At 44.1% G+C, this 27,004-nt stretch overlaps 2 protein-coding genes, 1 long non-coding RNA gene and 1 pseudogene across 4 annotated transcripts in view; 2 read left to right on the top strand and 2 right to left on the bottom strand.

The window, feature by feature from the left end:
- The first annotated feature begins 1,496 nt into the window (after positions 1-1,496).
- On the top strand, positions 1,497-1,926 carry LOC123001648 (small ubiquitin-related modifier 2-A-like; annotated as a pseudogene).
- A 618-nt stretch (positions 1,927-2,544) lies between these two features.
- Positions 2,545-7,609, bottom strand: LOC130544597 (uncharacterized). The gene is made up of 3 exons (XR_008961009.1): positions 6,560-7,609; positions 4,083-4,140; positions 2,545-2,831 (listed from the first exon to the last, which is right to left on the bottom strand). It is a non-coding gene; the product is annotated as an uncharacterized LOC130544597 (long non-coding RNA).
- Positions 7,610-18,019: 10,410 nt separating this feature from the next.
- On the top strand, positions 18,020-20,604 carry SFT2D3 (SFT2 domain containing 3). Its single transcript, XM_057316952.1, has one exon. It carries the CDS (start codon positions 18,067-18,069, stop codon positions 18,721-18,723), a length of 657 nt encoding a protein of 218 aa, XP_057172935.1. The 5' UTR covers positions 18,020-18,066; the 3' UTR covers positions 18,724-20,604.
- Positions 20,605-21,875: 1,271 nt separating this feature from the next.
- Positions 21,876-27,004, bottom strand: part of WDR33 (WD repeat domain 33) — a 108,334-nt gene continuing 103,205 nt past the window's right edge. For both annotated transcript variants that reach the window (XM_026510220.4, XM_048214597.2), the window contains 4 exons: positions 25,592-25,755; positions 25,386-25,478; positions 24,338-24,553; positions 21,876-22,516 (listed from right to left, as the gene is read on the bottom strand). In XM_026510220.4, coding sequence (XP_026366005.2) covers positions 22,287-22,516; positions 24,338-24,553; positions 25,386-25,478; positions 25,592-25,755 — 703 coding nt within the window. In that variant the 3' untranslated portion in view covers positions 21,876-22,286. The remainder of the gene's footprint in view (positions 22,517-24,337; positions 24,554-25,385; positions 25,479-25,591; positions 25,756-27,004) is intronic.

Here is a 27,004-nt window from a genome sequence, read left to right as displayed (position 1 = left end):
GGCAGTCTGCTTGAGATTCTCACCCTTTGCCCCTGTCCATGCTTGCTCTCTCTCTCTCTTTCAAATAAACAAATAAATCTTTAAAAAAATGAAACAAATATAATATCGTTTGCCAATTATACGCCAATAAAAAAACATAATGAAAAAGAAAACTTGTATCCCATGGATTCTTGTTGCAGTGATTCCTGTAAAACCACTTGAATCATCTGTTGGAAGGTGGTAGCGAAGGTCAGGTGTCAGGGTCCTGGAGATCAGACATCTTAAAAGAGGGATGCCTAAATAGGAAAGCGAAATATTAACATACAAGCTTTTTATAAGTAAAGTACCAGGAGTTGAACCCTGAAAATATCTAGTCCAGTAAATTTCAAGAAGTTGGTGGAGGAAAATCCTTCAGTTACGCAGCAGCACTGCAAACTCCCACAGCAGATGTCGATGCTCTTAGTGATGTTGCTCCTAGCCTTGGTGGCCTCTCCTAAGCAGGCGTGTGTGACCCAAGCCTTTCACCCACTTGTCCAGGGGACTCTAGCTCATGAAGCGTCTGCTGTAGCAGGGAGTCCTTCCAGGTTTATTACAAGTCTCCAGGCTTCAGCTCACAGGGCTTCTCCAGAGCCTGGGGAAATGGCCAGATGACCCAAAACGGATCTGGGTGGTCAAGCTTTGGTCTTGGTGATGCCAAGTGAGGTGGGAGAGAGAGAAACTGGAAACATTCATCAGGAGAGTTGTGGCCAGTATTGATGGAAACTGGAGGAACCGAAAATTTAGTAAGGACTGACAATTTGGGAAAGGTAGCAGCATCCAGTCCAAAGTGCAGGTAGGTATCAAAACCGATTCTTCCACACTGTCTGTCAACTAAATCTCTACCAAACAAGACAGAGTTTCCATCTCCATCAGTTACCTGCAATTTACAAAAGGGGCAAAGTGGCTGAAAGACAATGAACAGGGCTAGAATCTGAATACCTAGAAGAATGTACTATGAACTGTGTAAAGTTTTCTACTGAAACAATTTTTTTCCTTCATCTCCCTACTTTTGATTGAAAAATAATCTCAAAGAGAGAAATAAGGCTGGTCTCATTACATCTGACCTGGTTATTTTCACAGGTGCAGCAAGAATGGTCATTTAGGGGCACCTGGGTGGACCAGCTGGTTAAGCATCCCACTCTTGGTTTTGGCTCAGGTCATGATCTCAGGGTCATGAGATCAAGCCCCGTGTAGGGCTCTGAGCTCAGCCTGGGGTCTGCTTGAGATTCTTTACCCTCCCACTCCCTCCTCCTCTGCTTCTCCCAACTCACTCTCTCTCTCTCTCTCTCAAATAAATAAAATCTTAAAAAAAAAAAAAAAAGGATGGTCATTTAGCACAGGCCTTTCTGAGTTCACTGCACTGCAAGGTTTCATAAGGAACCTCAGGTCGTACTTTCGAGAGCTTCCTGGTATGCTCGTTCAGTGCAGACCTGGTACCTCTTTGAGAAGCAGCAGCTGAGGAGACTCTGGCGCTCGCCATGGCTGACAAAAAGCCCGAGGAGTCAAGAGTGAGAACGACGATCATATTGATTTGAAGGTGATGAGGCAGGATGGTTCTGTGGTGCAGTGTCAGAGTAAGAGGGAGACACCGCTTTGTAAACTGATGAAAGCCTATTGTGCATGACAGGGCTTGTCAATGAGGGAGATCAGATTCTGACTGGATGGGCAGACACAGCTGCACAGCCAGAGATGGAGGATGGAGATGTCGCTGATGTGTTCCAGCCACGGACAGAGGTGTCTCCTAAAAAGGGAACCTGCTGCTTCCCTCCAGAACTCTGTTCCTCCAGACCAAGAAGACATTCTCAGCGAGGAAACCACAATGTGGTCCCACCATATCCTGACCACGACAGTAGAGTTCTCAATTCTTTCATTTTCCCCTTCCCCACTCCTTTACTGTACATAAAGTAACTGTGTGTGCACAAGCACACTGCCTATGTTTTTAATCTAAATGGCCAATGGTGTGTTTGGTCGACAACCAAAGGAGAGGGGATGGGGGAGATACTGGTTCTGTGAGAGTACCCCCGTCTCTCCATTCGTGGTACCTCATGCAGCTCTTCTCTTCATACTCCAGTAAGTTATTTTGCTCTCACTGTTTAACAAAAAAAGAACAACATAAAAATCCTTGCATACCTTGTTTGATTGGAGAATTTTAATGTTTTTCATTTATCACTGTAAAACCAAGGACAATTTGATAACTTCTTTGTAAGTAGCTGTTACATGTAGGGCAACCTGTCTTTAAGTGGGGATAAATTGCTCTAAAAGAAATGAATCCTAGATAGCCTTCCCTTCAAGTCAAGTGTCTCATTGTTTAAATAAACTTCTTATTTAAAAAAAAAAAGAATAAAGATAAAGGGGCGCCTGGGTGGCTCAGTCGGTCTTCATCTCAGGGTTGCGAGTTCAAGCCCCGCATTGGGCTCCACACTGGGTGTGGCACATACTTAAAAAAAAAAAAAAGGAATAAAAATTTTAAAATAAAATAAAAGCTTCTTGAAGCTAAGAAACCAAGCAAAGAACCTGCCACTAGATTTCATCTGCGGTACCCACAGACTTGGGGGAATTCTTCTCTTTTCAAGGTTCCCAAAATATCCTAAAGCTCTTGGGCCTGCCAAGAGGTGACCTTCCTTACTCACCGGGAGACCTGTAAGCCAGGAACCAGGCCAGTGTTGCAAACAGAGTTTTGTAAGCACTGGCTCCACAAAGTCAACCTTAGCTTCTTAACAGTGTCTGGTCATGTCTGATTCGATGATCACCATTTTCAAGTATGGCATTCCAGGCAACACTTTGGGTCCACTGCCACTGTTTCCAATTACTTCCTGTTAACGAGGACAGATTCTTACTGAATTTATGACAATAACTTACATTGCTAAGAAAATACGAGTACTTGTAAGAGTTTCGAATCTGGAGGGGTCAGGTAGGAAAAAAAAGATGTCATTTATAAATGGTAGATTTCTGTTTGTAAAATCATCATCTACTAAATCGTTCAAGTTGCAGATAACTTAAAAGAGAAATGAGTTCATTATATAAACAAAATAATTATATACATAATTAACCCCATTTTCAAAGAAGAGTAGAAAAGAACAAATGTTTTGTGGTTTTCTAGGTATCCTCTGGGAAATTCAAAGACAAGTTGGGGCACAGAAGATGTCTCGAGGGAGCATCATTCCCAGATAGAACATTCCAGGTGAGACCTTGGAAATTTTCTCTTATTTATTTTCATCCTTAGGATTCAATATTGGGAAGGCAAAAACCAGAGTTGTCAGATTTAAATACTTAAGATAAGAATCAAATCATGGGGTACCTGAGAAACAATATGTGACTATTCATTTTAAAGTGAAATAAAACATAAAAACATTTCTAGCACTAAACCTAGAAGATAATATGATTGCAAAGAACTTTGTCCCACATTCCTAAATGAGAAACTCTGTTTTCCTAAATAATCAAAGACATAATAATCAATATAGACCAGAGAAGGCTATCCTGGTGAGATAAATCCTTTTTGCTGCCTAGGTACACTCAATAACGCAATAAATAATTCCGTATCTTTTAGGTGAGGTACAGTATACCAGGACAAGTCCATCAAAGTGAGAAAACTGCTAAGATTTTAATTTTTCAAACTCAAATATTATAAAAATAGGCACAATTCATTTCCAAATTTTGTCTTTCATTTCACACTTTTATATTCTGGGAGAAACAGACGCTTCAGACCAGTCTCGGGCTATCTGTCCAGGCAGCTCTAACAAAATACCATGGGCCGAGTGGCTTATAAGCAACACACAACTGTTTTCCACAGTTTCGGACATGGGAAGCCCGAGATCAGGGTACCAGCACAGTAGGGTGAAGGCCGCCTTCTGGGTCACAGACGTCTTTCCTCACATGGTGCCAGGGGCTAGGGAATCTCCCCGGAGCCTATTTTAGTTTATTTTTTAATTTCACAACACTAAGAGAAAGCTTTTATTTTAGTGTCTTTTCAGTCCTCAAATGTGTGTGTGTGTGTGTGTGTGTCTGTGTACGAATATGGTGGGGGGATGGGTGAAACAGGTGAAGGGGACCAAGAGTACACTTACCATGATGAGCGCTGAGTAATGTATAGAATTGTTGAATCACTATATGGTACATCTGAAACTAATATAACACTGTATGTTAATTACACTTCAATTAGAAAAAAAAAAAAGAAAGAAAGAAAGGGGCGCCTGGGTCGCTCAGTTGGTTAAGGGTCCAGCTCTTGGTTAAGGCTCAGGTCATGATCTCAGGGTCCTAGGATTGAGCCAGCGTCAGGCTCCACATTCAGTGAGGAGTCTGCCTGAGGATTCTCTCCCTCTCCTCTATCCCTCCCCCTGCTCTCTCTCTCTCTCTCCCTCTCAAAGAAATAAATAAATCTTAAAAAAGGAATAAAACAACTGGAGCCTCTTTTATAAGAACACTAACCCCCCTCATTAAGCTCCTCCCAAAGCCCTACGTCCTAATATCACCATTTTTGGATATTAGGATTTCAATGTATGAACGTTGGGGGACACATTCAGACCATAGCAAAGGGGGTCCACGTGGTTAGAACTAATTTCATAGTATTACTTATCATGAAGTGTGTTCATTGTTGCTATCGTCAGATGAATCAGTAAGTAAGCACTTGAAGGTTTTCTTGGTTTCAATTGCCAATATAGTAAATATCAATAGTTAGAACCACAAAGAAAGTTTTGGGGTCTTTAATAAGTTTGAAGAGTGCAGAGAGGGGATGGAGAACCATACCACTTCTTTGGGACAAAACTACTGTTTTCCTTGAGAAACAGAAATGCACACTCGGTTGTGTTTCTCCAAAACTATTTCTCTGATGTGTAATGAAAACCACATACTAGTGATCATTTTAAGCAAAGCAGCTAACTGCCGGTTCACAGAGATGATGCAGGCGGGATCACTGCGCTGTCTGTCACACACCAGTACTTTGCCACAGACGGACTAGCAGAACTCACGAACATGGGCAGCACAGCTCCACAAAGCCTCACACCTTTACACACTTCTCAAAGTTGCCAAAATGAGGTTTGTTACAGCCCCAAAGACACAGCTGTCTGGAGCAAATACAAATAAGAAGCAAAAGAATGTAAGATTTAAATTCTGCTTAGTAGCCAATGATTCAGCATTCTCTTACTTGGGGATGATCCAGGTTATCTATCCAGTGACCAGCCATTAATTAACCCAGTGAAATATAACTCCAAGGGTTTAAATTACACAAACATCTTGGCAATTATCTTCAAGTGGACATACCAGGAAACACAATTACTGTCGAAGTAAAGTTTGTCAGAATGATAATCTGACTTGGTTAAATACAAATACACAAAATATATGTTTCATAATCTTTTTTTTTTTTTAAAGATCTTATTTATTTATTTGAGAGAGAGAGACAGCCAGCAAGAGGGGAACACAAGCAGGGGGAGTGGGAGAGGAAGAAGCAGGCTCCCAGCAGAGGAGCCCGATGCGGGGCTTGATCCCAGAATGCCAGAATCACACCCTGAGCCGAAGGCAGACGCTTAACGACTGCGCCACCCAGGCGCCCCAATATATGTTTCATAATCTTAAACAGGTAGTATAAATAATGCTAGCTTATCTGATCACCAAATATGCATGAAGTTAGCAAGAATATACCAAGTAGATAAAAATATAAACTTGTATAACAATTAATGCTCAGAGTAGACACAGATGCTTTTATTAAACCAAAAATACTAAATTAGTTTTATTTTTTTTTTAAGATTTTGTTTTATTTATTTGACAGAGACAGCCAGAGAGAGAGGGAACACAAGCAGGGGGAGTGGGAGAGGAAGAAGCAGGCTCATAGCAGAGGAGCCTGATGTGGGGCTCGATCCCATAACGCTGGGATCACGCCCTGAGCCGAAGGCAGACGCTTAACCGCTGTGCCACCCAGGCGCCCCCTAAATTAGTTTTAAAATATTAAACTAGCCTCATTTACCTAAATAGCGTGAACTTGTTCTTAAAATATTTCTGAGTTAATTTGTATAAATTTTTTCTCACTTTTTGCTCTTTGAAAGTATTAAAAATTCAGTTTCCTTAACTTCTGGAAATCTTTAACATTTATATAAGGTGCTTATTTATCTCTAAGCCAGTCAGAACATAGTTCCTTTAATTTAGGTGATTTTATAATCTAATTTGGCAATACTATCCAGAGGTAGAAAAATATCACACACTCACACAATGAGAAGTAAAGGCCTTTCTGAATTACAGAGACATATATCGACTTGCAGACAGACACAGATTGCTTTAACTCCATTTCTAAAATTTCAGCCCTGGTGAACAGTAAACACAGGTTAACAGAATTCACTGCTCCACGTCAAGAACTATTCTCTTCCCAGTGGGTCTGAATCCTTAACTGATTTCAGCTCAAAGCAGACAAACAGAAAACAAACAAGATTCACTGTCATCTTTTACACAACAAAGACAAGGTCTCTATAACTTAAATGGTCAGACCCTGAAACCAAAAGAAGCCAGCTCCAGAAATCAAGTGCGCCCTCAAAAAGAATCAAAATAGAACCCTTACCATGCTATTGATCGACACAAGTCCAGGGCACAGGACCGGAAGTCGGACATACCGTTGGTCTCAGATCACCAGCCAGGAACAGAGAAGCTCATCACATGGGTGAGGTGAGCAGGGATCCCACCACAAGCTTTGCTCCTATACAAGTCATGGCATCAAAACTATCAAAAATAAAATGCACAGGGACGCCTGCGTGGCTCAGTGGGTTAAGTGTCTGCCTTCAGCTCAGGTCATGATCCCAGGGTTCTGGAATTCAGTCCCACGCTGGGCTCCTTGTTCAGCAGGGAGCCTGCTTCTCCCTCTGTCTGGTGCTTCCCCTGCTTGTTCTCTCTCTCTCTTTCCCTGACAAATAAATAAATAAAAATCTTAAAAAAAAAAAAGATAAAATGCACCAACAGTTAAGGAAATGGTTTTACTCAGAATATTGCACGAGGGAGAATGTTTATTAATGAGGAATATCTCAAAAAGGAAGGAGTCTGGCATTTTATAGAGGCAGGTAGACAAAGGGTCATGAGGGATGAGCGGTGGAGGGGAGCCCTGTCTCAGAATATGTGACGACAAGGTGGTCTTTCACCAGAACATGAAGTCGGGGGGAATTCTCAGTTGTCACTGCTTTCCAGGAGCGCAGGGCACAGATAAAGTTCAACGTGGTGCGTATCTAGATCAGCTTCGTATCTTCCGCTCTTGTCATATTTTCATTGCTAATTTATGTTTTTACCCAGTTCTATGGAGTCAATCCCTCTCTTGTATGAATCCAAAAACTCTGTGACGTGTCAGTTTCATCTTTTTCAGCCTCTTTAGATGTAGACGGTGCAACTGTGGACTGAGAAAGCCAGTCTTCTAATCTATTTTTAAGCCAAAAATCCATCTTAAAATAAAAAATAGAGTCGCCTGGGTGGCTCAGTCGGTTGAGCGTCTGCCTTCAGCTCAGGTCATGATCCCAGGGTCCTGCTTCCTGCTCATCAGGGAGCCTGCTTCTCCCTCTCCCTCTGCCGCTCCCCCCGGCTTGTGTTCTCTCGCTCTCCCCTCTCTCTATCAAATAAATAAATAAATAAAATCTGCAAAAACAAAAAATATATATATATTAAAAATAAATGAATTTTATTTACCTTAGGATAAAATGTTAAATGGTAAAATAGTAACAGCTTTAGATTTAAAAAAAAAAAAAGTAAATGTAGACCTAGCTGCAGTGATGAGACAAGAAAAATAAATCAAAGGCATCCAAGTTGGCAAAGAGGAAGTAAAACTGCCACTATTTGCAGATGACATACTATATATAGAAAACTCCACCAAAAAACTATTAGAACTGATCAATGAATTCAATAAGGTTGCAGGATACAAAATTAATATATATATAGAAATCTGTGGCATTTCTACACACTCATAATGAAGTAGCAGAAAGAAAAATTAAGAAAACAATCACAATTGCACCCAAAAGAATAAAATACCTTAAAAAAATAAGAATAAAACACCTGGGAATAAATTTAACCAAGAATGTGAAAGACCTCTCCTCTGAAAACTTATAAGACATCGATGAAAGAAATGGAAGATGACACAAATGGAAAGACATTCCATGTTCATGAGTTGGAAGAACAAATATTGTTAAACGTCATACTACCCAAAGCAATCTACAGATCCACTGCAATCCCTAACAAAATACCAATAGCATTTTTAACAGAAATAGGACAAATAATCCTAAAATTTGTATGGAATCACAAAAGACCCCAATATTGACAAAGATAAACAAAGCTTGAGGCACCACAATTCCAGATTTATGGTCAATTAATCTATAACAAGGGAAGCAAGAATATACAATGGGGTAATGTCAGTCTTTTCAATAAATGGTGTTGGGAAAACTGGACAGCTACATGCAAAAAAATGAAAGTGGACCACTTTATTACACCATACATAAAAGTAAACTCAAAATGGATTAAAGACTGAAATGTGATCTGAAAAAAAAAAAAAAGACTGAAATGTGAGACTATAAAACTCCTGAAAGAAAACATAGGGAGTAATCTCTTGGACATCAACCTTAGCAACATATGTATGGATATATGTGCAAGGGAAACAAAAGAAAAAATAAGCTATTTGAACTACAACAAAATAAAAAGCTTTTTCACAGTGAAGGAAACCATCAGCAAAATGAAGAGGCAAACTACTGAATGGGAGAAGGTATTTGCAAATTGTATATATCCTATGAGAGGTTAATATCCGAAATATATAAAGAACTTATATGACTCAACACCAAAAAAACAAACAATCTGATTAAAAAAGAAGCAAGGGCACCCTGGTGGTGCAGTGGTTAAGCATCTGACTCTTGGTTTTGGTTCAGGTGCGATCTCAGGGTCATGAGATCAAGCCCCGCATCAGGTTCCCCACACACTGTGGAGTCTGCTAGAGACTCTTTCTCCTCCTTCTTCTGCCCCTCCCCATTGTGCTCTCTCTCTCTCTCTCTCTCTCAAATAAATAAATCTTTTTAAAAAAATGGGCAGAGCACCTGAATAGACATTTTTCCAAAGAAGACATACAGATGGCCAAGGGACATATGAAAAGGTGCTCGATATCACTGAACAGCAGGGAAACATAAACCAAAACCACAATGAGATACTACCTCACACCTGTCAGAATGGCTAATATAAAAAACAACCACCACCAAACAAAAAACCAAAAAACCCCACAAATGTTGGCAAAGATGAGGGAAAAAGGGAACTTTTTGTGCACTGTTTTTGGGAATGTAAACTGGTTGCACTGTTGTGAAAAACAGTATGGAGTTTCCTCAAAAAATTAAAAATGGAAATACCATGTCCAGTAATTCCACTAACAGGTATTTACCCAAAGAAAACAAAAACACTAATTTGAAAAGCTATACGCAACCCTATGTTTACTTCAGGATTATTTACAATAGCTACAATACGGAAGCAACCCAAGCGTCTACCAATAGATGAATGGATAAAGATGTTGTATATATGCGATGGAATATTACTCAGCCATTAAAAAGAATGAATTCTTGCCTTTTGCAACACATGGATGGACCCAAAGGGTATTATGCTAAGTGAAATAAATCAGAGAAAGACAAATACCATATGATTTCACTTACATATGGAATCTAGAAAAGAAAACCAACCAACCAACCAGCACACAAACCAACTCTTAAAATACAGAGAACAAACTGATGGTTCCCAGAAGGGAGAAGGATGAGGGATAGGTGAAATAGATAAAGGGGATTAAAAGGTACAAGCTTTCAGTTATAAAATAAGTCAGTCATGGAGATGAAAAGGACAACATAGGGAATACCCTCAATAGTATTGTAATAGTGTTATATGGTGACAGATGGTACCGTGGCAAGCACAGAGTAATGGATAGAATTGTCAAATCAGTATGTTGTACACCTGAAACTAATAGAACATTGTATGTGTATTGTACTTCAATAATAATTTTTAGGGGTGCCTGGGTGGCTTAGTCAGTTGGGTGTCTGCCTTCAGCTGAGGTCATGATCCCAGGGTCCTGGGGTCGAGTCCTGCGTCGGGATCCTGGCTTGGAAGGGAGTCTGCTTCTCCCTCTGTCCCTCTGCCTGCTGTTCCCCCCGCTTGTGCTCCCTCTCTGTCAAATAAATAAATATAATATTTTAAAATAACAATAATTTTTAAAAAGAGGAAGGGCCCAATGAACATACAGACCTAGTAAGCAATAAAGGGAATGTATATAAAGAAGTGTGTGGGAGGTGCACCTGAGTGGCTCAGTGAGTTAATTGTCCAACTCTTGATTTTGGCTCAGATCATGATCTCAGGGTTCTGGGATCAAGTCCCGCGTTGGGCTCCATGCTCAGTGGGGAGTCTGCTTCCCCTCTGTTCCTCTACCCTTCCCCCAGCTCATGCACTCTCTCTTCTTTCTAAAATAAATAAATAAATCTTTAGGAAAAAAAGAAGTGTGTGGGATACCATTTTTAGTGGAAAAGTCCCACCACTAACACCACACTCCCTATTGTCTATTTCCTGTTTCATTTTTCTTCATAGTGAAACCAACTTCTAACATACTATATGTATTATCTAACAGTATAAATTTTCTATTTTCTGTTTGTTATCATCTTCTCTCCACTAGAATGTAAGTTCCTCAAAGGCAAAGATTGTTTATATGATGATTATTAATTCTCAGAACTTAGAATAGAGACTGCACTCAGTAAATATTTTTTTTTAAGATTTTATTTATTTATTTGACAGAGAGAGAGACATACAGTGAGAGAGGGAACACAAGCAGGGGGAGTGGGAGAGGAAGAAGCAGCCTCCCCGTGGAGGAGCCTGATGCCGGGCTCAATCGAGGACCTGGGTTCATGCCCTGAGCCAAAGGCAGACACACAACGACTGAGCCACCCAGGCGCCCCTGTCAGTAAATATTTTTTGAATGAGTATCAGATTGTCAAAACTTAAAAGAATAATACCTAGTATCGGTGATGTTTTAGAGAAATGGACATTTTTGTAAACTATTTTGTAGATAAACTGATGTATTTTCTGAACAGATTTGCTGTATATAAAAAATTTAAAATGTATAAGTTTTTGAAAAAAAATTTAATAATATTGCAAAATAAGAAGACAATGTATACTTGCATTTTTTTTGAAGATTTTATTTACTTATTTGTCAGAAAGAGAGATGCAGGCTCCCCACTGAGCAAGGAGCCCAACACAGGACTCCATCCCAGGACCCTGTGATCACAACCCAAGCCAAAGGCAGATGCTTAACCAACTGAGCCACCCAGGTGTCCCAACAATGTATACTTTTAAATACAGCAAGTTCAATACACAAGATCTGCTGCGTTAACTGTTTGGCCCATAGAAAGGCCTCCCCAGTTTAGCTTGTATGTTTCCCCTCAGCCCCCCGTCTGGGAGTAGGGAGTGCCCCCTCACTGCTCCCAGGTCCCCCAACAAGGGCGCCAGTGTCCAAGGACCATCCCCCGCCCCCCGGGAGGCTACAGCACAGATATCCTTAGGTTAAGCAGGCCAAACACCACAAGGCTTTGCTGAACAGTGAGAAATCCCATGACAGGTCCTTCAGTTAAGCATGGAGTGAGGAAACTCTGTGTAAGATGACCTGTTTCCTTGCCTTAAGCTTAAGGAGACAAACCAAAGGGAAAGTCCCGATTAAAGCAGCCCCTGTGCTGGGGGCCGCAGCAGGGTCTGCGGATGGGATGCTCAGCTGGAGCCCCCTTGTGGGGGAGCAAGCTGTCCCAGTCAGACATTCTGCCTTTCACCAATACCCACCAATGCAGTAGCAGTGCCAGGTCACAATGATGACCCAAGTGCCCCCCCCCCGTGTTCCCAGCATGTTCCAAGCTGCCCTATCCGATACAGCAGCCATTGGCCACATGTGGCTAGTATAAATATAGTACGATCATATTTATGTAAATATATGAATTAAAATAAATTATGAAGTAATGTTTTATGTATTATCACAAAAATGCATAAATCATAACATAGTATTATAAATAATGAATTAATTCAGGTTAAAAATTCAGCTCCTCAGGCTCACCCGCAACCTTCCAGGCACTCGGAGCCACATGTGGTGTAGCGGCCATGGAACTGAACAGCACAGGTCTGGAGCATTTCCACAATTACAGCAGAAGGTCTATGGGACAGCATGCCCCAGAGGCTCTGCTGCCTGCAGCTGCCGGCCACCAGGATGGACTGGCAGGTCCTCTGCCCCCGACTGGGGGAGGTGAGCAGGGCCAGGCCCTCAGCTCTGAACAGTGACTGGAGGTGATGGCACCCCTCTATGCAATGCACTCTCTTGTGTCACAAGGCCTTGTGCCTAACCAACCCAAGTTCACCAGACAATCCAACACAACCTGGGACTGTTAGGCGCCAAGAAGCAGGGATGTGAAGAAATAAGACTTGAGAAGATCATAAGCATCTAAGCAGTCACGTATTGTTTTTAATAAATGAAAATGGAAACTCGAGGCCTTGGAGGTGTCACAGTCGGTGCACACGGAACCACTGTGCTGTGTGGACCATGAAGGGGTGACCCCGAGGCAGGGGGAACTCAGGAGGGTAGGAGAGGGCAGATGTGTGCAGGGGGGGAGGAGAGGTGAGCCCGTGAGCCCAACAGAAGGCTCTGTATTAGCAAAGCCACAGAAGAGCAGAGTCACCCTACTGCTAGGACCCAGTGGCCCCAGAGAGAGCCCTACAGTGCAGGGTGAGAGCTGCTGCGGCCTAGAGGGGCAGGCCTAGAATGCCAGAAAGCGAATTTGGCTCAGGTCATGATCTCAGGGTCCTGGGATCAAGCCCAGCGTCATCAGGCTCCACTGCTCAGTGCAGAGTCAGCTTGGGATTCTCTCCCTCTCCCTTTCTCTCCCCCTCTGCTCCTTTCCCTGCTCTCTCAAATAAATACATGCGTAGGTACATACATACATACATAAAATCTTTTTAAAAAGAGAGACCGCCCACCTACTGGGCATGCGACAGGCCCCTGGCCAGCACTGGACAACAGGTCCCTTCCCAGGACTTGTGGTCTGACACCTGCAAGAGGATGAGGTCAGTGGCCTGAGGTCAGTGTGGCCACTGACAGGGAAATCGTGCCTCTGACCACGTGAAGCAAGGCTATCTGCCACCACAGAGAACGCAGATTAAGGCTTCAGAACAAGGATTTAGTTTAAAAACAAAGTAACAATTTCCAGGGATCTCTTCTGTTTGTTGGAGCCCCTTGCTCCTTCCTATCTCAATCCACAACAATCCACTGTAAACATACTCAGAACGATGGTGCAGGATTTGTATTTTTGATTCTCTGCACATGCATTACACTACCAAGGAAGTAATTACACTTGTGTCAGCACAAAGGCTGACACCCTGAGTGATGGAAGATGCTGTTTTAGGATGCTCAGAGGACACTCTGAAGAGGACATTCAAACTGAGACCTGAACAGAGGCTGTGAGCTATAAAGTATTTGGGGGTGGGGTGTGGGGAGGAATGCTCTAGGTTGAGAACAAGGAAAACAGGCACTGAGTTGGAACAACTTTGACATATCCAGAAACAACTCAGACCATGTCTGGGCCAGAATGAGGAAGGGAGAGCATCATGGGAGGGGAGGTGGAGGGGTGCCAGGGGGGCTACACAGGCAACAGAAGGATGTGGCTCCTGTGGAAGCAGGGAAGCATCAGAGGAAGTGAGGGAGCCGACTTGCAGGTGGAAGGAGCCCCTGACTGTTGTGTGAACAGCTGGGAGGCCCAGACCAAAAGGCACACTGAGACAGAGTCCTGGTTGGGGAGCACTGGCCAGACCAGAGGAGCGGTCAGCCGTGGAGGAGAGACATGGTGGCCCTGGCACTGGATGGACTTCCCAAGTAGAGCTGCAGGATGTGAGGGTGTGTGTGACTTCCTGAAATGAGGAAGGAAGAGCAGGGTAGCAGTTATAGGTTTTGGGGGGCTCAGAGGAGAAATTGGGAATCAAAAATTTCATTTTATATGTCATCTTCAAGATATCTATTGGATATTCAGTGGAGAAGTGAGGGAGGGATCCGCCCAAGGGTCTGCATAACATGGTTTGTAACAACACAGGGAGCCACAGGAGCAGGGACGCCTGGGGCACTCCCATGTAGAGGAAACCCAGAAGAGCTGGGGCCCCGCTACTGGTACCATGTACTGTCCTGGAAGCCATGTGTGGCTTCGGGCAGGGAGTGCACAACTGTGTCATGTTCTGCTAGAAGTTTAAGGAGGGTAGGGACTGAAATTTTACTGCACTTGGCAACAGAAATATTTGGTGACCTGGTCACAAACAATTTTGCTGGCACAGGGGGATGAAAGGGATTCAAGGAAGAACAGGAGTAAGTGGAGACATAGGGTTTACAGATTCTTATGAATTTTGTTGCGGTAGCTAGAGGGGAGCTGGTATCTAGGGATGGTTTCATTATGTCCTTCTAGCAGTGTAGGAACCAACCCTGAACAGGTTTTCTGGTTTTGTACAATTCTATTAACAGGGAAGATCTCCTTATGTAACGGGAAGCACTCAGATTTAAAACCTCATCTCACAACCTCTAGTCTTGCTCTACTACCAACCTTTGCGGTGACCTCCGGGAGGTTATTTAACTTCCCGGTATTTCAGTTTTCCCTCATCTGTACAATGAGCAAAACAATCCTCTCTTTTGTATCTCACAGCTGCGCAAATGATTAGGTAAATCATTTATGGACCACCATTCTTTCCATCTCTACCAATTTGACTCCAAGTACATTACATTAAGTGGAATCCTATACTATTTGCCATCTTGTGACTGGCCTATTTCAGCTAGCACAATGTCAAGGTCATCCATGTTACAGTATGTTAGAATTTCTTTTAACACTGAATATTATTTCATTGTCTGTAGACACTACCTTTTGCTTACCCATTCATCTGTAGATGGACAGTGAGGTTGCTCTCACCTTTCATCTATTGTTAATAATACTGCTGTAGGGGAACCTGGCTGGCTCAGTAAGAAGAGCATGTGACTCTTGATCTCAGGATAGTGAGGTTGAGCCCCCTGTTGGCTGTAGAGATTACTTAAATAAATAAAAAATTTTAAAAAATAATGCTGCTATGAACATGGGTGTACAAGTATCTCAAGACGTTGCTTTCAATTCTTTTGGGTATATACTGAGGCGTGGAATTCTTGGACCATATGGTGATTCCATTTTTGATTTTTTGAGGAACCACCCTATTGTTTTGCAGAGCAGCTGTACATCTTATCTTCCTACCAACAGAGCAGGCTACAACTGCTCCACTTCCAGGTCAACACTTGTTACTGTCTGTGTTTTGTTTGACAGTAGCCATTCTAACGGTTTTGCCCATGGTAAGTGATTAGGATGATCCCTATTATTACAAGAGTGAAAGAATTTCAATCTAAAATGTAACCAGAGAATATGAAATGGATGTGCCCTCAGGAAAACTTAAGAACTGAAAGGAATGGTGCTTGGGTGGCTCAGTCGGTTAAATGCCTGCCTGTGGCTCAGGGCATGATCCCAGGGTCCTGGGATCGAGCCCCACATCGGGCTCCCTGCTCAGCGGGGAGTCTGCTTCTCCCCCGACCCTGCCGCTCCCCATGTGTGTGCTTTCTCATGCTTTCTCTCAAATAAATAAAATCTTAAAAACAAAAACTGAAAAGCTGATTTCCTATAAATCCTTGATTTACAGAAGATGCAAACTTATCTCCCGACCAATGAACATCCACCAAGAATCTCTCCCTGGGGCGCCTGGGTGGCTCAGTGGTGAAGGGTCCAACTCTTCGTTTTGGCTCAGGACATGATCTCAGCGTCCTGGGATCAAGCCACATGTCAGGCTCCAAGCTCAGCGTGGAGTCTGCTTGAGATTCTCTCTCCCTCTGTTGCTTCCCCCACTCATGCACATGCGCTCTCTAAAATAAAATAAATTTTTTAAAACTTAAAAAAAAAAAAAAGAATCTCTATCCAGAAGCCAGTGAACTTACCATTTGGACTCTGGCTGAATTCCCCCATCTTTGCACTTCTTGTCATAAATACAGCTCCCCACCCCCCAAATCCTCAATGGGAGTCACCTGTAGCTTGCTCCAGTTTGCATTTCCCAAACTGTAGTTCCTTTGCTATTTCCAAACAAACTCAATTTCTGGTAATTTCTCCATTTACCTCTTCAGGTTGCTGCAAGTGAGATAACAACTGTAATGTATTTTGAAAAAGAATACGTCAGGATCCGACCAGGAAAAAAAGCATTAAAGGGAATTTAATGGGGAAAACTGGTTACACAGGTTAACAGAAAGGCTGAGAAGCCAGAGACGACAACAGCAGAAAGCCACGAACACCTACCTCTTCCTAGGGTAGAGGACAAAGGAATGTCACCTGCCCACCAGCTGGTATCAGGTCATGCCGTCATGGGGAAGCCATGATGATGAAGCCAACGTGATGAGAGCCAAAAGAAAATACCCTGGCTTCTCTGTGGCAATGCCTCCAAAGCTAGGTGACACAGGATTACTGGAAACAGCCTGCAGAGATAGGCACTGACTCCCATCCCCAGGACAAAGAAAGTCTTCTGGGGCAAGGAAGCCAAAGAGCTGTACAACGGTAGACTGCCATGCAACTTACCGGTATTGCACTTTACATTACAAAAGGACTCCCATGCCATCACATTTAAGTTCACAAGAGGCATTTATAAAGTCTAGCAAAACAGGTGTTTCAATCGATGGCTTCAGGCAGGATCTACAGAGCTTTTCAAGCACGTTTACTACACTGGAATTGACAGCTTTGTGCATTTGCAGTAGCCTTTCAGGTCCTAGGAAAAGGACATGAGAGACCGTGCTGAGTTGCTGGCAAATACATAAATTAAACAAATAAATTAAACAAGTAAGTTTTCATGGCTGGGAAGGGTGAAAACATCAGCAGTAGCTGGAGGTGTGGCTCCATCTAAATGTCCAGGAGTAGGAACTAGCCAGGCCCAAACAAGTGAGCAGAGAAGCCCTAGAGGAGACCTGTCAGGGTGTGACCTATGTGAAGAACCCCAAAGAGGCTCTGAGTAAGAGCAGGATTCCTAGGAGCCACCTCAGAACACATCAGGAGTGCGGGCAAGCTTATCAGTGATCTGCCCATGAGTCACTGGACCTAGAGATGTCAGGAGCACAAAAAGATGAACCAAAATATAAGAAAGGGGCAACAAGTCTTTGACATGGGGCCTGAAGGAGTCAAGAATATTTCCAGGCCTCTGCTGAAACGGGGAACAGAAGATAAACAAGCTGGTGGGGGAGGGGTTAACTTCTCCTTTATCAACTCCGGTAGCCTTTCCAAAGAAACCACGTTAAGTCCTGCAGATCTGAACTTTTTTAAAAATTCAATTTATTTTTTTATATATTTTATTTATTTATTTGACAGAGACAGCCAGCAAGAAAGGGAACACAAGCAGGGGAAGTGGGAGAGGAAGAAGCAGGCTCCCAGTGGAGCAGGGAGCCCAATGTGGGGCTTGATCCCAGAACACCAGGATCACGCCCTGAGCCAAAGGCAGACACTTAACGACTGAGCCACCCAAGCGCCCCTAAAAAATTAAATTTATTGAGAGGAACTGTAGATTAGCATACAGTTTTAAGAAGTAATAGGGAGATTCCCCTAATGGCGACATCTTGCAAAACTATAGTACAGTATCACAACCAGGATACCGATACCCATAAGCTCAAGACACAGAACTGTTGTATCACTCACCCCCATGTAATCTCTTATAGCTACACCCACCCCGTCCCCCAACTAACTTTTAATGCCGACGTAACTAATGCAGGCCGTAACACTGCCCATCAGGAACAAGGCCGGGAGCCAAGAGGGTCACTGCAGAGGGACAGGCAAGCTCCCCCATAAAAAGCTGCCGCTAGCCGAGCCCCCAGAAGTCTGCAGAGGGGCGGCCCCGCCCTTTCCGCCCAGGCCGCTGGCCCCACCCCTCCCGCCACCGCCGACCAACAGCCGCCGAAGGTCGAGCCGCTTCCGCCAGCTACTGAGGAAAACCGGAAGTGGGGACCAGCCCTCCCCTCCCGCGGCCGCTCCGGCCAACATGGCGGACCTCCACCGCCAGCTGCAGGAGTACCTGGCGCAGGGTAAAGCCGGCGGGCTGGCGGCCGCGGAGCCGCTGCTCGCTGCGGAAAAGAGGGAGGAGACCGCGGCAGGGGACGGGCCGGCGGGGGCGTGGCTGGGCCGCGCGGGCCTGCGCTGGACCTGGGCGCGGGGCCCCGCGGAACCCACGGTGGCGACAGGCTCAGCGTGCTTGCCAAGTGTGACCCGCGCGCAGCGGCTGGCGGCAAGCGGCGTGTGCCTGCTGCTGGCCGCGCTCTGCTTCGGCCTGGCCGCGCTCTACGCGCCCGTGCTGCTCTTGCGCGCCCGCAAGTTCGCGCTGCTCTGGTCGCTGGGCTCAGCGCTGGCGCTGGCGGGCGGCACGCTGCTGCGGGGTGGCGCGGCGTGCGGGCGCCTGCTACGCGGCGAAGAGACGCCGTCGCGACCCATGCTGCTCTACGTGGCCGCGCTGGGCGCCACGTTGTACGCGGCGCTCGGGCTTCGCAGCACGTTGCTCACGGCGCTGGGCGCCTGCGTGCAGGTGGCCGCGCTGCTGACCGTGTTGTTCGGGCTCCTTCCCTGGGGCGCAGGCACCGCGCTGCGTGTAGCGCTTGGACGCCTGGGCCCGGGTGCGGGCCTGGCCAAGGCGCTGCCCGTGTGAAAAGCCCAGGGCCCGCACCGTCAGAGAAGGACGAGCCGTCCAGAGATGACGCGGAGCCCGGTCCCGGGACCTACCGTCGGGGGAGCGCGCGAAGCCCGCCGCCGGGAGCCAGCCCCGGGCGCAGCGCGGACCGAGCCGACGACGGCACCCGCCGGTTTCCCGATGGCGCTGGGTAAAGGCTGCTCCATTATTGTGCCAGCGAACCTGTCAACGTCTTTGAGCGGCCATTCTAAAACCGAGACTCGAGCCGCTTCGGAAGTCTGTTTCAGCGTTCTTCCGCCAGAACTCGGTAGCATGTGCTATGAAACGAGATGTTGTCGTTGACTTGGTGATATGCTGTGAAAAACTTTACGGTAAATTGCATTTGCGTTAACCGTGGTTTTCGATTGAGCGCAGTAAAAAAAAAAAAAAAAAAAGAATGGCTCCTCAGCTTTAATTAGCTGCTCTTGTGACTTTCCTCAGACTACTTTTTTACCTTCTGTCGTTTAAAAAAATCCAGTGGTAGATTATAGTAGCTTAGCTACAATACGCTTTTGTTTTCTTTGGCTCTTAGAAATTTTTTCCTCATTCAATGAGTGGATGCTTAAGGGTATCAAACACTAAATTTAGCCACCAGGTTTTATTTAAGTATTTTAGTTAAGACGGTTTACCTCGGTTTTTCATTTTTTTAGTGAAATTGTAAATATGGTGCCTTATAAAATTAAAGTAAGATTGGTTCTGTATTAGACCATGAAAGGGAAATGTCTGCCCAAAGAGGGAGGACATTTCAGTACTATGAGAGGTCTCTGGACAGAACTAGACCGGGGACTCCTAGACAAGAGAATTCTACATCCAAAGTTCTGATTTGACGGAAACCATGGATTTCTACAAGGCCTAATTATCATTCCTAGTTTTATTACCTGCTTTTTAAAGTATAATTTACATTTTGTAGGCCGATTCTAATGCAGCATAAGATGCTTTTCTTATCTGTTTCCTTCTAGGTTCAGCATTTACTCTTGTCTTTGACGTTATTGTATATGCTAGTGTATTGCCAGAAAGTTCAGACTGGGTATTCTGATGAGTCCAAAAAACTACATGTTTTGTCGATAGCTATATATTAACTAGAAAGTAGATGTATTTAGAATTTTCAAATTCTATGTTAGTGGTTCTCAGTTCACACCAGAATTACTTGAAGAGGAAAACCTCAGATCAATTCAGTCAGAATCTCTGGGGCGGTGGGGGGAGGTGGTGGGGGCAGACCCAGGAATCAGTATTTTTTTAGAGCTCTCCGGATGATTCCATGTTCAGCTAAGGTTGAGAACCACTTTTCTGTGCACTGGATTGCACAATTTGAAAATAATTATTTCTGGGGCTGGATTCCACTGTTGCCTAAACAGGTGTGTCAGGCAGCAGTAGAGCTTCTTTGTTCAACCTCAGTTATATTCCTAGGTCCTGATCAGTGTCCTAAACCCTGCCCCAACTTCATGAGGTCCCCCACCCCAGTATTCTGTAAGAATTACTGCCTTGTTCCCTAATCAGTAACAAGGTTACCTACCTCAAGAGGAACAACCAAGAGGGTGTTTGTAGCAAAAGCAAATGTACTGTTTTCAGGGAGTGACTTATTTTTGTAACTGGAAAAACTTGGGGCATTGACTGCTCCTTCTGTCCCCCAGTTAAATATCTGTTCTAGTTCTCAATTTCTCTAGGATTTGCACAACTGAAGATTTTACAGTGTTTAGTACATTTTTATGTTGATGCTGTTATATTTTTTACATCGTTTTCCCAACATTTTCTCACTAATTCAAACACTGAAAATCTAGCATTTGTAAAATTCAAAGCACAATACCTTGTATGTATTTTGGTAGTGATGTTTTAAGATATTCTAAGTATTTAATAAATTACAGTGTAGAGATTTCAGGTTTTTTCTAAAGGAATTCTTTCTCAAAAAGTGATCTGGTTATCTGCTTGCTGAAGCCTAAAATGTTAAGATGATAAATTTCTTACCACATCAGTCTCAGAAAAAGGAGCCTAATCTCCATATGGGTTCGGTCTGGATCCCATTTTACCTTAATCAGAATTTGATTACAACTCCTTTTTAAGCTGTGCCAGTGAAGGGCAGATAAAGAATATTCCACAAACTTGAAGCATTCTTGGGCCTCCTAATCAAGCGTTTATACTGATGTGCTGATAAATGTTTTTAATTTCAAAACAAAATGAAAATGATTCACTTGTAGTCTCTAGTTTTTAACACCTTAAAAAGCTGTGTGTGTGTGTGTGTGTGGTTGACGTTTTCTCACTCTGCAGAAATAACTTCACTTTTACCATGTTTTACATTAATAGAGAACTAATTAAGAGGTTTTTATATGCTATCCAACTATGCCAGCATCCCTTGTCTTAAGCAACTGTGAGACTTCCAACACCACTACATTTGCCAGTTAAATGTGTCTCCAATACCAAAGATGTTAGGGTAGCCAGAGATATAGCCTTTGAATAATACAAGCTTTCTTATAAAAACACAATAAGGGTCAGTAGAGAAAATGCAGGGTTTTCAAACTGAACTTTTGACTTCCAATCCAAACTGGGCCAAATGTTAACATTTATTTAAAACTAAAGGAATTTGTTGTGGATGAGAACTTCCTGGCTTTAAGCTAGAACTATCCTCGGCCTTAAACACTAGTGTAAGAGAAGGTTTTGCAGAATTTTAGGAGATATTTGGTCCATTTCTTCTTAATTTGTGACATGATGTAATCAGAAGGGTGCATATAGTTAATTTCTGGTTTATGTCAGGTTCCTCTCATCAGAAACAAGGGAATTCAAGTCTAAGGCGTGGTTACCAGGAGATGCACCCAAGGGAGAACCCCTACTTCGACAGCCAGAAGATTTTTTTCTTCAGAGTATAATTTTCCACCTGCCATAGCAGGTGGTAACTAAGGCTTTGAATCTACTTCAAACTGTGTTATAGTTTAAAAGTATCTTGCTCTGTTACAAAAATAAGTGTGACAGAATGGGCAGATGAGAATTTGAGACAGAAAGTTCACGGATGAAATTAACTTAGATGGCTCAGAGGTACCCAACAAGCGTGCTCACAAATAGAAGCAATAATTGTACCCCCCTCAGCTGACTGGATGCAGCGGAAACGAAGTGTTTCCTTAAGGCAAGCACTTCACAACTAGTTTTCTGTTAATTCTTGCGTAAATCACATTCTGTATTCATACAAAAACAACTTAATGTTTTTTCTCTGACAAACTGTACATATAGAAACAAATTTCCAATTGGACATGAACTTAAATTTGTGGAGGTGCTCCATGTCTCGTGACACTTAAAAAAAAAAAAAGATTCCAGCTTTTATCTTCACAAAACAATGGGAGTTAGGGCAGTGAGGGTGGACAGGACAGAACAAGGCCAGCTACTCTGGGTAGCCAGCAGCAGTCTCTTCATCTTGAAGACCTCATTAGGGGCTCCTGGGATTCAGCTGCCCCAGAAAAAGTTCAGGGCTACATGGTGCAGTCTTCCTTTTGTTTGTCTTGTTAAGTCCACAAGAAGTTCTTAAATACTTTCCAGAGAGGCCTCAGAGGAATCAGCTTCTACCGACCCCTTCCACCACCCCTTGAAGCTCCTCGCCTTGGTGGGCCAGAGTTCATGTTACTCCCTCTACCCCAGTTACTGCCACTCCGGCCCCCTCTGGAAGCAGTACTGCTGCCTGGAGGGCCCCCAAAAGGTTCATCTCTGTGGTAGCCGTCATGGTGATCTCCATCCAAGGAGCTGGAACGCCCGGATTTTGGCACTCTCTGGGAAGGTCCTGGGCCCCCTCGGCCTGAAATGAATCAAAATAATTTCACGTTACTTTTTTATTTTTTTATATCAGAGACTGTTAATCAGTAACTCCCTGCACAAACTCAGTGACGACAGTGGAACACTCTGGGTCTTAAGGAAAACAGACTTCTGAGGATATCAGCAGTGTCATTCAGAGCATTAGAAGTGGTGCCTCTACCCTCTAGTCAACCACTATCTCATTCCCATCCAGGTTGTGGCCCTGCCCCTCAGCCACAACCAGCCATGTTCCCCGAGGCTGTGTGATGGAGATGGTGGGAAACCCAGAAGTGAACTTGGAGCACCTCTGGGAGTCACAGACCACACTGGGCCATGTCTCTACTCTAGCAAGTGTATCTTCACCCTCCTATGCCACCGGGGGCGGGGGTGGGAGTGGGGGGTTATTATTCTATTGTGGGGGAAGGCTTGAAAATCACAGGCTTGACTTTGGAAGCAACTAAGAAATAACAAACTAGATGTTAATTACAATGGGTTTTACTATCATTACCCCACAACTACCTGGCACTTTCATTTTCCTTTCAAATAGGGAAATAAAGTATTTCTTTAAAAACAAAAGCATTAAAAAAAAAAACCCACTAGCTTTTAGAATTATTTCTCCCAGGGACAGTTTTATTCCAGATAAACCTTTTAAGTACATTAGAATTCTGACTTTTAAAATTTTCTTCTCATGAGCTGACAGAATTTGGCCATATCTCTCATAATACACTATCAGAAGACGGTTGCCGACTTTATTTTGTCTTAACTTTTTGAGTGGAATTTGAATCTAGGTAAAACAAGGCGGTTAGGAAAGCTAGCCAAAGGAAAAATGTTGGCTGCTTTTCCTACAAAGCACAGCCTAAGCCCACCTGAAGGTACCTGGGCAGAGAAGATGTCAGCTAGGAAGTCATTTCCACACCAGCCATGTGGCCTTGGCTAGGACAGGTGTCCTGAGACCAGCGACAAAATGTGTGCTTAGGTAGGGAGACCTGCTGGTGACGTGAGGTAGTTTCTGAGGGTTTTGCTTTGAGAAGAACCAAACCAGCATCAAAAAAAAAAAAGCACAACTTGTAATGAAGAGACTATAAACCTGAGGCAGGTTAACTAGGCCTGCTTCCCAGCAGCCTCCAAACTACCACAAAGACTGGCCCAGCCTAACCTGAGACCACATGTGGCTCCTGCTCCTAGCTGAAAGTCAGTGCTACCTCTAAAATAAAGATCGAAAGTTTCAAGTTGTAGAAATAATCTACTGCCCTCTTGAAAACAACCCCTTCCAGACCATATTCCTCAAAGTCTTTGTGACTCTGGGCATTAGCAGTTTCTTTCGGACCCAGGCTAAAACAAAACGGAACCTGGGAAGACAATTCTTCCTCTCACTAAGGACACCCTTGAGGGCTAAGAGCAGCCAGTGGTGGAGAGCATGTTTGCTAATGAGAGTAGCAGTCCCTCTCTTGCTTTGGGGCACCTTGACAAAAGAACTGGAGTGGAACACTTGCACGAACCAGGGAAGGGAATTCTTGGAAGCACGTGGCGGAGGCTTATGCAGAGGCTGAGCTTGCGATCACCCAAGGGTAAGGGGTCTGACTGGCTACAATGTGAGCCCAAACGAGCGGCATCTGCACCGTACTTGGGAACTGGTGCCTTTGCACAGCCTAAGCCCTAGAGGGCAGAATGCAGAAAGGACCCTGGGTAACCTGTCAGAAACAGACGGAACAGGAACACAGGGATGGGGCTGTCCTGGCGATGAGGCCTCCCGTGTCCCCACAGCTTTCTCGGCAGAGCTGTGGCATCCACAGCTCCTGGAACTGCATCACTGGCCTCCGCTTACCTTTGCCTCCTCGATCCTCAGAAGGACCCCCTGGGGCTTCCATTTCTCTGTGCTCCGAGGTCCCTGGCCCATCATGCCAGGGACGCTTTCGGGGTGGCAGGGATGCCATGTCCATGCCCTGGAGAGAAGAGGAACGTTCTCTGCTAGCTGGGGAATGACCGTCATGAGGGGGATGATCAGGGCGAGGAGCATCACGGAAATGCTCGTGACCTGGTCCTGGAACAGGAAACACAAGTTCACAAGGCTAAGAGTCTGCAATCTCATGTTAAGTACAGTGTGACCACAAGCAGATGGAAATTATACTGTTAAGAATAAGTAGCATCTTGGGGTGCCTGAGTGGCTCAGTCAGTTGAACATCCGACTCTTGGTCTTGGCCTAGGTCATGACCTCAGCATTGTGAGACTGAGCCCGGCATAGGGCTCTGCACTGAGCTTGGAGTCTGCTTGGGACTCTCTCTCCCTCTGCCCCTCCTCCTCATACTCTCTCTCTCTCTAAAATAAATAAAAGCTTAAAAAATAATAATATTAAATAAATAAAAAGAATAAGTAGCAACTTGAGAACCAATATTCAGTCACGCAAGAAATATCTGAATACCCACCGTAGGCCAGGTCAAGTCACATCATGAGTACATGAAAAAGGTCAAGATTAGAAACCAACATACCTCTTAAAATAAGAGACAGGTAAGGTCCAGAAAAGTAGTTCTCAGACTTTTTAGTCTCAGGATGTCTTTAAACTCTTAAAAATTACTGAGATTTAATTTATGAGACTTCTGTCTAATAATATTTGCCATATTAGCAATTAAACTGAGAAAACTTTAATTCATTTAACTATATTTTCCAAAACCAAAACAAGCTGTTTTGTTTTTCATTCAGTCCACTGCGATAAACTGCTGCTGACTGAAGGATGTGCAGACAGTCCAGCGTCCCACAGAGATGTGACTTAGAAAACAGAGGATCTAGTGGACACCCAGCCCCAGGGGTCCTTGGACCACACTCTGTGAACTGCTGGGCTTAAGTCACCAGAAGCCACAGCAGTTGTCCTTCTTTACCTGGCTCTCTATTTCCATCCCAGGAGTCTGGTTTCCGTCCTCCTTCAAAGCGAGGGAACTCATCAGGAGTGGGGAGTAAACCCTTCCTTCCTCCTACACAACAGAACAACATAACACCACACTCACAGACTGTTTCAGGTGTGTCCCCAACAACCTAACTCTCCACCCCGTCCTTGCCAGACTTAGTGACCCCAGTACACGCTCACCTCGTGGGGTACCCCGACCTCGACCTCTGAGATCTCTTCCTCGGGCTGCTTCATCAGAAGGATCAAAATTCTCCTCCGGACCAAAGTCTTCAGGACCAGGAAAACTGTCCCTTCCTCTGGGGGGGGCACGGCCCTCATGTCTTGGGGGTGCTCCTCTTCTAAAGCTGTCAAGGAAAAAACAGCAAAATATCCACCTAATGGAATACAGCTTTGATTTCATGTTTCAAAGAAGCATTATGGTATAAGAAAACATGATATTAATGTTAAATGGGAGAAAAAACAAAATTATGTATTTTTTTAAGTACACATTTTATAATCCCAATATTATAGGCAAAAACAGGCAGGAAGGTAAATGTGGGGTTGTGTTCATTTCCTCCTAAAGCTTTTAGGAATAACAATAGCAGTGAATAAGTTTTAAGTGCTGATAAGCACACCAAGTGTTTTACATATATTATTTCTTTTTATCCTCACCACCACATCATTAACTCCATTCTATCCAGGAGTACACTGAGGCACAGAGAGGTGAAGTCATTTATTTAAGGACACACAATAAGCGTTGGAATTTGAACTAAGCCAGTCTTGACTCCAGGCCAGGCTATTTACCACTGCCTCTCAAATGGTTTTCATTATCATTTACATTTCTATAATGAACATTTATTATTTATATAATCAAAAAAGGTGGGGTACAGATTCATGCCTGCCAACTGTACTAGAATCCTTTGGGAGCGTCTGCGCTCCCATCTACCCCAGCCCACAGCCTGTACGCTGGGCTGGCCATGAACTTCACCCACAGACCCACTCCACAGCTGACTGCTGTACAGACAGGCACTTGGTTTATGGGCAGCCCCCCCACCCCCCCGCTCTGGCTAGCTGGCAGCCTGGGGCCCTGGCTGGTGGACAGGTTCACTGCCCCTCAGGATTCCAGACTGGACGCCGAGCTGGCCAGGAGTCCTGCCAAAGCACAGCCATTATGAGGAAGCACCTGAGCTGGAGGCCTGTGGAAAAGCGGAGAAGGGGCCTCCAAGTAGGAAAGGTGCAGGAGCACAAGGAGAAAGGCCTTGGGGCTGGAGAAAGGGTCAGAAGGAGCAAGGGCATGGGGCCAGTCAGCACGAGCGGCAAGGCCTTCTGTTTTTTCTTGAGTCTCCATTCAGTTATCTTTTACTCCAATGTTTCACTTTGTAAAATTTCAAACTTACAACAACGTTGAAAGAACAGAACAAACATATATGTCTTTTTCACCTAGTTCTTTTGTTTGTTTAATCAGTTCTTAAGATACTGCCACATGTGCTTTATCTTCTCTCGCCGTCTATTTAACAAATCCACTTTCTAAACCATTTCAAAATCAGCTGCCAACAGCATGAACCTCATCCATAACACCTCAGTATGTTCTTCTAAGAACAAGGATTTTCTCCT

The sequence above is a fragment of the Ursus arctos genome, unplaced genomic scaffold (genome assembly GCF_023065955.2).
Source record: "Ursus arctos isolate Adak ecotype North America unplaced genomic scaffold, UrsArc2.0 scaffold_1, whole genome shotgun sequence".
Lineage (NCBI taxonomy): Eukaryota > Metazoa > Chordata > Mammalia > Carnivora > Ursidae > Ursus > Ursus arctos.
Note: the sequence above shows the minus strand (reverse complement) of the source record. Positions and strands in the feature narration are given on the sequence as shown.

Coding starts and splice junctions, on each gene's coding strand:
- SFT2D3 (XM_057316952.1), top strand. CDS start 18,067: ATGGCGGACCTCCACCGCCAGCTGCAGGAGTACCTGGCGCAGGGTAAA.